General features: G+C 38.8%; 1 protein-coding gene across 1 annotated transcript; it reads right to left on the reverse strand.

Moving 5' to 3' along the window:
• Positions 1-1,004: 1,004 nt before the first annotated feature.
• Positions 1,005-3,764, reverse strand: LOC112762815 (uncharacterized). The gene is made up of 3 exons (XM_025808649.1): positions 2,332-3,764; positions 1,972-2,251; positions 1,005-1,679 (listed from the first exon to the last, which is right to left on the reverse strand). The coding sequence occupies exons 1-3, from the start codon at positions 3,762-3,764 to the stop codon at positions 1,005-1,007; spliced, it is 2,388 nt and encodes a 795-aa protein (XP_025664434.1).
• Positions 3,765-10,409: the final 6,645 nt, after the last annotated feature.

Below are 10,409 nucleotides of genomic sequence, written 5' to 3' on the forward strand. Positions count from 1 at the left end.
TTAGAAAAAGTTTTTGAGTGCAGTTTGACAATTTCTTAAGAAGAAAGACTTAAGAGAATGTAATATCATAACCATCTAGCTAAACATAGCTTCTCCTGTAACATGGCAAACTGAAACCACAAAAGGGTCAATATTATATGCTTGAGTACGATAAAAGGGTCTATATTATATGCTATTAAGTTTCTTCTAGTCCACATATCTCATCAAGTTTATCTTGCTATACAAATTACAATTAAATTCCCCAGCCTCAATAGTGATTCGGCTTAATGAACCAAATTTAATTATAATCTTAGAAAGCAAATAATATAGTTTATATATCTAGATAGAGAACTATTATATACGTTAGATAAATAGCAAGGAAAAACACCACTATTTTACCTTCACATCGTCAAGTATTTTCTGTGACTCCCACGTTTCCGTATTTGTTATAAACTCAAACCCAAATTTGGCCCGGTACTTTCGATCCCAATGAAACAATTTCTAGCATTTAAATATAACCATGTGAATATGGGTTTCATTCACAAATAAAAAAAAGATTTACAAAATTAAATTGGGCAGCAGCAAACAAACCCTCATCATTGAAGCCGGGGCATAACGAATGGCTCGATAGAGGTGACTGTGTCCAGAGAAGGCATCCAACCATGATTGTATACGGGACTCTTTGAACCACAACTGCCTTGCAAATGAGGTTGCGACCTCCAACGAAGAGAAATGAGACGCATCTATCATCTTCTCTGCGAACCAACGGCTTTTGGAAATGAGAAAGAAGTCTCTGCTCTCCAATTTTCCTTAAAGTCAATGGAGATAGAAAGAATGTCCAAGGACAGTATAAAAATGTGATTGTAGGATAATTGAAGGAGATGTTACAGCATTGTGAAGACCCAGCTAAATAACAGAGTTTATATGAGAGGATAAGTTTTAAAAAATCTAAGAAGTCTCAATCAATTCGACCTATTGTCTAACGATATGACTAACATACAATCCACTAAATACAACCCAGTCTTTTAGGAATCGGCTGCCTCATCACAATCTTCAACCCCGTCGGTAATGGACTCCTCTAAATCTCCGTCTCTTGTCAACCGCAGGCCTTCGACATCAAATTCAGGCAAGCTAGTCATACAGGACTGTGGATGAAGGTCGACCTCACAATGTTCATAGTCTTCGCCCATATCAAACAACTCTCTTGGTTTCACACGGACTACTACACTCCATCCGCTCTCCACCTCATCCTCCACGTAGAACACAAGATGCGCCTCAGATGCCAAGATGTACGGCTCATCGTCTTCTCGATCACCGGTGTGAATTGGTGTGGCAAAATTGACACAGGTGTGGCCGAAAACATCCTGTCGGATGCCTCTCCCCGACGTGGTATCTGCCCAAAGACACTTGAACAAGACTACATTGAATTGACCATTGTAATTTAGCTTAATGATGTCTACTAATCTCCCGTAATACGAGACACCACCAACAGCAACATTGGCATCCCGTTTACTTGCATAACTTCTAGTATTCGAAGTGACATAAATTCTACTATTCTGTGTTTTCATTCCTTCCTCCCTCGACATGGTCCTAAATTTAAATCCGTTGACGTTGTACACATGATAGCGTTTGGCCTGAGCAATCGGACTGCAGGCGAGCCACTGCAACTCGTTCGAATGATTGGTGCTTCCAAATGTGACCTGGTATTGAACCATTAGAGGCAAGAAAGCATCAAATGGTAGTAGGATCCTGGGATATTAAGATTACCGTATGCCTGAGCCAGTTCGAAAATTCTCTGTGCACAACATTATCTACGTGAGACTGGGACCTTGTTTTACTTCACAATTTTCTCTTTGTGATGGCTCTGTACTCACTGTACACAAAAAGATACTTCAAGTTCAGTACTATCAATACCAAATTGGCTCACGGTATAATTTTAGAACTCAGGCTTTGTACGTACTCCAATAATTTCTCTACAGCAATGTAATTTACCAGTACATGACGATGTGCTTGAAGCTTTTCAGTTGGTTTTAGTGTGAAAAATGAAGCTGCCCCGACCGCCTTTCCAACCTCTAGGAACATGTTGGCAATCTCGCTCGGCGGAGCATCGCTCGGCCGGTCGTCAACGCGCGTCGGTCGGTTGATCCTAGTCTCGACGTTATCTAGGTATCTTGAACAGAATGTGAGAATCTCCTCGGATAGGTAGCCCTCTGCTATCGATCCTTCCGGTTGTGCCCTGTTACGCACGTACTGCTTGAGATGACATAGGTACCTTCGAGAATGTAACATATAAATTACTAGGTGACAACTATCCTAATAAAATAGGCCGAGAAAGCTTAAGTAGATCTTTACCTCTCGATTGGGTACATCCACCGGTAGTGCACTAGGCCACCAAGATGTATCTCCTCGACCAAATGCACCGTTAGATGAACCATGACTGTGAAGAAGGAAGGTGGAAATATCATCTCCATGTCGTACAGAGTATGGACCACACGATCCTGAAGGAGAGGAAGTTGTTGAGGATCTATGGATTTACTGCATATTAGTCCGAAAAAGGCTGATAAATCAGCCAAGACAGTGGACACTGGGGTGGGAAATACGTGTTTTGACGCAATTGGTAATAGATGTTCCATTAGAACATGGCAGTCATGACTCTTCAAACCAAATAACTTACGCTGTTTTAAGTCAACACAGCGAGAGATGTTGCTAGAGTACCCGTCTGAAAAGACCACATTCTTGATGGTCCTAAGAAAGACATCCTTCTGTGAGTTCGACATGGTAAAGACTGCAGCGGGATACTTTTCACCTTCAAGTGGCCACATATCATGCCTGATTCCCATCAACTGGAGATCTTTACAAGCTTTCAGGTGGTCTTTGGATTTACCGCTCTCGTTCAACATGGTAAATACAATGTTATCGCACACATTCTTCTCTATGTGCATGACGTCAAGGTTGTGACATAATTCGTTGTTCTCCCAGTATGGCAGATCAAAGAATACACTCCTCTTCTTCCAGGGTGACTCGTCTTGCACCACAGTCTGCTGGCCACCTCTTCTTTTACTGCCCATCGCTTGCACCTTGCCCTGTGAGACGGGCACACCCTCCAATTGTCTCAGGACATCACTGTCAGTCAATTTGGTAGGTGGGGATCTATCCTCTACTTTACCATTAAATCTAATCCGGTCTTGTCTATATCTGTGATCGCGATTCAAGAAGCGCCAATGACCCATATAACACCATTTTTGACTGAAGGTGAGTCGCATAGTCTCGGCATCCAAATTACACGTGGGGCAGGCTCTCCCGCCGTATGTATTCCAACCAGATAAATTGCCCAAGCCAGGAAAATTGCTGATAGTCCACATCAACGCAGTACACATCTTGAATGTTTTCTTCTCACTGGCGTTGTAGGTATCAACACCGGCCCACAACTGCTTCAACTCATTGATTAGGGGTTGTAGGTATACATCTATGTCATTGCCAGGCATTTTAGGACCGGGAATGATCGTAGAGAGTATAAAGTTGGTTTGTTTCATGCAAATCCATGGGGGTAAGTTGTATAGAATAAGAATCACTGGCCATATTGAGTACTTTGAACTGAGGTTTCCATAAGGATTGAAGCCATCACTGGCCAAGGCTAAGCGAACACTGCGCGGATCGCCAGAAAAGTCAGTATATCTCATGTCAAATGCTTTCCAACCCTCGCCGTCTCTGGGATGCCTCAAGAAACCGTCATAGTTGGTGCCTCTCTTGTGCCACAACATGTTCACAGATGTCTTGCTGGACATGAATAATCGTTACAACCGTGGAATCAGAGGAAAATAACGAAGAACTTTCGCCGCCTGATGTTTACCATTCTTCTTGACAACGGCATTGATCCTTTCTACAGAATTCTTCCTGGTCTTCTGCTTCCACCTGGATGCTCCACACCGTTTGCATCTAGACAGGTTGTGGTCAGAACCCTGGTATAGCATGCAGTCATTTGGACATGCATCTATTTTCTTGTACTCAATACCTAGCTTCCTTATGATCATCTTGGCATTGTGTAAGGTCTTCGGAATCTGTGCATGCTCAAAGGCATCCCCCAATAGCCCTAGAATCAATCCAAAAGCCTTGTTGCTCACTCCGCACATGCACTTTATATGGTACAGCCTCACCAGGAAAGACAGCTTCGAGAATCTTGAACATCCCGGATATAATTCCTGCTCGCCGTCCTTAAGCAAGTCTTGAAAGGCACAAACCTCGTGACTAGGTTCATCAGATAAGTATGGCAACACATCCGCAACGTCTCCAGCATGCCCATCCATGGGATCTTCATCCTCACTCTGCAGTCCTAGCAAATTGAATGCATCGTGGATCATGTCACGTATTTGATCTCCTGAATTTATAGTGGGATCTAGTTCTTCCCTATCGCTGGGCCTCTCGTCTACGATCCTCTCACCATGATGTAACCAAAAGGTATAGTTAGGGGGAAATGATTTCATCAGAAGATGATCGTATGCATCTTCTCTAGTCTGGAAAAACCGGAACCCACACATAGGGCATGACAATGTATCATCCCATCGGATGATGCATTGACAAATGCGAAGTCTAGGAATATATTCAGTCCATCCCTATATTCTACACTACCTCGTGGCTTTGTAATCCAGCTCTTATCAATGTCTAAGTAAATGAAATAGCACATACAAATAGATAATTACTAAAAAAATACATAGAACTAAAAAAACCAAATAAAAAATGGGGTGTGTGTCAGGTGAACCAATAACAGTCTATCACAATTATGATATGGAAGAGTACCATACGTAATAAACTCGACAATATATTACAAGCAAAATCATGTAGGGAGCAACGCAATAACTCAAAACAGAAATAGAAACAAAGTTGAGTGCATCCTAGATAACATGAAGAACATGAAAGGTATTGGGAAGGAGGCTTACTCATGTTTAAAATTCTGTACTTTTTTAAAAGAATACTGGTAGAAAGAATTGCTGGTTCCAAGTCCAAAAAATGAAAAGATAAAGAAAAGCTACCTTAAAAATTGAAAAAGAAACCAAGAATAACTGTTAAAATTAAAAAATAAATAGGTCAACAAACATAACTAAACAATGATCATGTACAGTGAATAGAATCTTTAAAATATCTCAAAAATGGAAGACAAAATAGTATTAAAAGTTAGAATTAAAAGAAAGTTAATAAAAAGGGGTTAAAATAACAATAATAACAGATGGAGGATAGATTCATAAAATTTAAGGATATATTACTCCTTGTATGCTTATAAGAAGGTCTTATTATAGTTCCCTGCCATAATTGTCTTCGACCGTGTAAATAGAATAAATGAGTTTTAGTGAAAAAGAATAAATTATTAACCCCTCAACTCAATTTCAATATATCGAAAAAATCACTTGTAACAGATTTTGAGAAATCAATATTGTTCCTTTACTTGGAAAAAAAATGGGCAAACAAGAAAATTTGGTTTTGAGCCATGGTAAGGGAGATGCTATAACATTAATAATTATAGTAATAATGATAAAGAATTTAGTTGAGTTCATTTGATATTTTGGCTTCATTTACCCTGTAACAGGAAACTGTATTACCCAAGCAGGAAGTAGAAAGAGGATACTATGGTCAAGCAAAATAAATTGAAGTCAATAAAAAAATGAAACTTTATAAGTAAACACGCAGAGTCCATAATATCTTCATTGTTTTTCATACCTGGAAAAATGCCCAAAATCCTATCTTATGTAAACTAAGTTCTCTATCAATAATTAGTATATAAACCAGCCAAGCTAGCTAGCTGCGGAAACTAGTTAAGCACTACTTTCAAGTTTCACATAAATAATAATACAAAGAAAATCTCTATATTCTGTTGCAATTTGTTGAACGTAATAGGTACCAATCAGTCAAACTAAAAACGGAATAAAGACTCATGTATCTATATGTTTGTTAGAACTTAGTAACTCCTCTTGACTTCAACATTTCATTCATTAGTCAAAGTTTTTGGAAATTAGAATGTCACCAAATATACTATATTATCAATTATCCAACAATATCCAAAACTCACATAATATTGCTTATTTCACTTTAATATTACTAATAATAGGCAAAAGATGCAGTGGTGAGAAGTTGTCAATGCAGGTAAGTATTGGTTATAACACATTTACAATATTATGGCTACATCAGGCTCAAATCCTTGTTATTATAACCCTTTTTCTAACTAGGAGAATGATCAATTCCACTACTCACATATGCAAAAGATGAATGGATGCAATATTAATAAATCAAATTTATCATAGTGGATTCAAATTTCCAAGCTTAGAGGCAGACCATAGATGTAGGATAGAATGCAAAGAGCACAATGGAGATCATTAAGAAAACTGTAGTGTTTGTATGTCGCATAGTTCTGTACACGCACCTAAAAAGAATGATGACAACCACTTTGCATCTATATATCAGGATTAGTCCAGAACCTTATAACTAGATTAGTCTATTTTAATTTCACACTTTAAAAGCAACATACACATGGAGGGGGTTCAGTGATGGTTCAAAGGCTAATGGGATTTTCTTTTCTCTCATCCAAAATATTGCTTGATTCAATCCAACTCACACGATTACCCTTCAAGTTCAACTAACTATAGCAGGTTTAAGAAGGCAATATAAATTTAATGATCCATCGTAAGAAAAAGGGGAGGAAAAAAGCAACAATGAATAATCGATTGAGAATCAAAGAATCTGTAAAATTAAATCAATCCAATGGTATCAACATGCTTTTTTGTTCACTCAAATCACTCAACCTTGTTTCTCAGCTCCACACTCATCACACAAAGCGAAAAGTACTCTATCTGTCTACACAATAAGAGATTCACTCAAGGGTGAGAGATAGACGATATTAATGTGAACCAATCAAGTCTCAATACTGAATATAAAAATTAACAGAGCAATTCATCCTTGATGATCATGGACAGATGTATTATACTCTAATTTTTGTGATCTTTTGGAAGATAAACTTGCAATCTGCTAATTAATCGTACTGAATGAAATCCCTAACTCGAAATAGCTTCAATTAACCATAATATATAGAACATATAGACAAATACATGTTCAGAACTCTGAACCAATAATGAAAACTAGAAGAAAAGCTCAATGTGGAAGAACAAACCAGTGAAAGGGGGAGGCAGCGATAGTGGTGCACGAAATTGTGATCTCCAGGCTCGAACAAATCCTGGTAATGGCTCCAAAGCTTGGTGCTCTGATCTTAATTCATAATTGTCACAACTTCAATACAACTAACCAGTAAGTGCACTGGGTCGTCCAAGTAATACCTTACGTGAGTAAGGGTCGAATCCCACAGAGATTGTTGGTATGAAACAAGCTATGGTCACCTTGTAAATCTCAGTCAGGCAGATATAAAGTGATAATGGTGTTTTTGAATATTAATTAATAAAATAGGGATAGAGACACTTATGTAATTCATTGATAGGAATTTCAGATAAGCGAATGGAGATGCTTTCGTTCCTCTGAACCTCTGCTTTCCTGCTATCTTCATCCAGTCAGTCTTACTCCTTTCCATGGCTGGCTTTATGTGATACATCACCACTGTCAATGGCTACTTTCGGTCATTTCTCGGGAAAATGATCCAATGCCCTGTCACGGCACGGCTAATCGTCTGGAGGCATCACCCTTGTCAATGGCTTCATCTTATCCTCTCAGTGAATAATATGCTCACGCACCCTGTCACGGCATAGCTATTCATCTGTCGGTTCTCGATCATGCTGGAATAGGATTTACTATCCTTTTGCGTCTGTCACTAACGCCCTGCAATCGCGAGTTAGGAGCTCGTCACAGTCATTCAATCATTGAATCCTACTCGGAATACCACAGACAAGGTTTAGACTTTCCGGATTCTCTTGAATGACGCCATCATTCTAGCTTACGCCACGAAGATTCTGGTTAGGAGATCTAAGAGATATTCATTCTAGCTTATTTCATGTAGAACGGAAGTGTTTGTCAGGCACGCGTTCATAAGGGAGAAGGATGATGAGCGTCACACATAATCATCACCTTCATCACGTTCTTGGGTGCGAATGGATATCTTAGAAGCGAAATAAGAAGAATTGAATAGAAAACAATAGTACTTTGCATTAATCTTTGAGGAACAGCAGAGCTCCACACCTTAATCTATGGAGTGTAGAAACTCTACCGTTGAAAATACATAAGTGAAAGGTCCAGGCATGGCCGAGATGGCCAGCCCCCAAAACGTTATCAAAGGATCATAAGGTAATCCCAAGATGCCTAATACAATAGTAAGAGGTCCTATTTATAATAAACTAGCTACTAGGGTTTACATGAGTAAGTAATTGATGCATAAATCCACTTTCGGGGCCCACTTGGTGTGTGTTTGGGCTGAGCCTGAGTGTTGCACGTGCAGAGGCCATTTGTGGAGTTGAACGCCAGTTTCTGTGCCAGTTTGGGCGTTCAACTCTGGTTTTGGATCCTTTTCTGGCGCTGGACGCCAGATTTTGGCAGAAGGCTGGCGTTGAACGCCAGTTTACGTCGTCAATTCTTGGCCAAAGTATGGACTATTATATATTGCTGGAAAGCCCTGGATGTCTACTTTCCAACGCAATTGGAAGCGCGCCATTTCGAGTTCTGTAGCTCCAGAAAATCCACTTTGAGTGCAGGGAGGTCAGAATCCAACAGCATCAGCAGTCCTTCTTCAACCTCTGAATCTGATTTCTGCTCAAGTCCCTCAATTTCAGCCAGAAAATACCTGAAATCACAGAAAAACACATAAACTCATAGTAAAGTCCAGAAATGTGAATTTAACATAAAAACTAATGAAAACATCCCTAAAAGTAACTAGATCCTACTAAAAATATACTAAAAACAATGTCAAAAAGCGTATAAATTATCCGCTCATCAGATAGCTAGGATTCGCGCAAGGTGGAGGACGGTGTCGCGGTTTCACACACTACTGATGAGATGCTCAACTTCGTCGCTGGTGATAGAACCACGGTTGGCCGCTGCGCGATTCGACAGCCAAGACGGAAGCGCCTGGTGGAGCAGATGGTACGAGGCTCTGCTCCCGCTCGTGTTTGGCGCGCTACCAAAATCAAGTGACGGGTTTCTACAAAATTGGGGGGAGGGGGTTTCAATTAATGGCAGTAAGGTAAAAGGGGGAATTGAATTAAGGAATTGAAACTCACCTAGCGGCGTTTCTGGGTGTACTCGCGGGTAGGTTGCACTAGATTTAGGTTGGGTGCTCTTCGCGCCTCTGCTCGTACTTTCGTTCGCACCAAGAGGTTAGGTAAAATCAGGAGGGTTGAAGATATATACCCCAAATTCGCAGCGGTTCGGACTACACGGCCGCTATCCAGGGCGTTTAGTGGTACCTGCCAGACCGCCGCTAACCTCTGCCGGGATCTTCTCAACTAGCGGCGTTTTTGGCTAGGGCCGCTGTTTCTCCACCGCTAGGCTCCGCCTCTGCTGTAGTGTTGATTGTGTAATGAAAAATATATTTTTTTTTAACTTTTAGTGATTCACATACATTGAGGAATACTAGAAAATAAATAAAATTTATTATTTTTTATTATTAATTAGCTAGCAATATTTAAAAGTATAAACTTAAAATGTATTATTGGATTGATATACTAAAAGAATTTAGATAGTTTATATATTTTTTGTCATTGTGAGTCCCACTATAATAAATGCTCAATGTTTTGATGGTATTTATATAACTTATATTCCATGGTAAATCGAATTAGATGAATTCGATTTATGGAATTGGTTGAGCGTCATAGCAAATCGAATCAATTAGCATTTTATCAAATCTCTAAATCAAAGCAATGCAACTAGGTACGAATTATATTACCTAATTAGAGTAGTGATTAACTAGATTAGAAGTTTTCTTCAGAGTTTAGGTAAATCTAATTTAGGTTTCGAATGTTAGATTAAATAGGCAGAAGAAGTTTGATAAGGATTTAATTTAGTTTAATTTTTTAAATTTAATTTAATACTTAAACATTAGGTTAATGGGCCAGTAATGTAGTTTAGTTTTGATTTATTTAAAATTAATGTAATTTAATCCTTAAATGTTAGTGCTTAAATTAATATAATTTAATTTAGTTTAATTTTATACTTTACGTATTGAATATTAGATTAACTATGTACTGTTAAAATTTAATTTAATTTTGTTTACATTAAAGTTTAATTGAATATTAGGTTATCTATGTCCAGGATTACAACATAATTTACAATAAAATTTATTTTTAGTAGAGTTTGTTAATTGTCATGGTTCTAAGAGAATTATTTTCATTGTGGTGCAGCCACATCGATGTATCACCAGCATAAGGAGAAAATATGGTATTTTTTTAGATGACAATATCATACCGTACCTACAGATGGTCGGCTTATACCATCTCGCGAGATTCAATGAC

The sequence above is a fragment of the Arachis hypogaea genome, chromosome 17, assembly GCF_003086295.3.
Source record: "Arachis hypogaea cultivar Tifrunner chromosome 17, arahy.Tifrunner.gnm2.J5K5, whole genome shotgun sequence".
Lineage (NCBI taxonomy): Eukaryota > Viridiplantae > Streptophyta > Magnoliopsida > Fabales > Fabaceae > Arachis > Arachis hypogaea.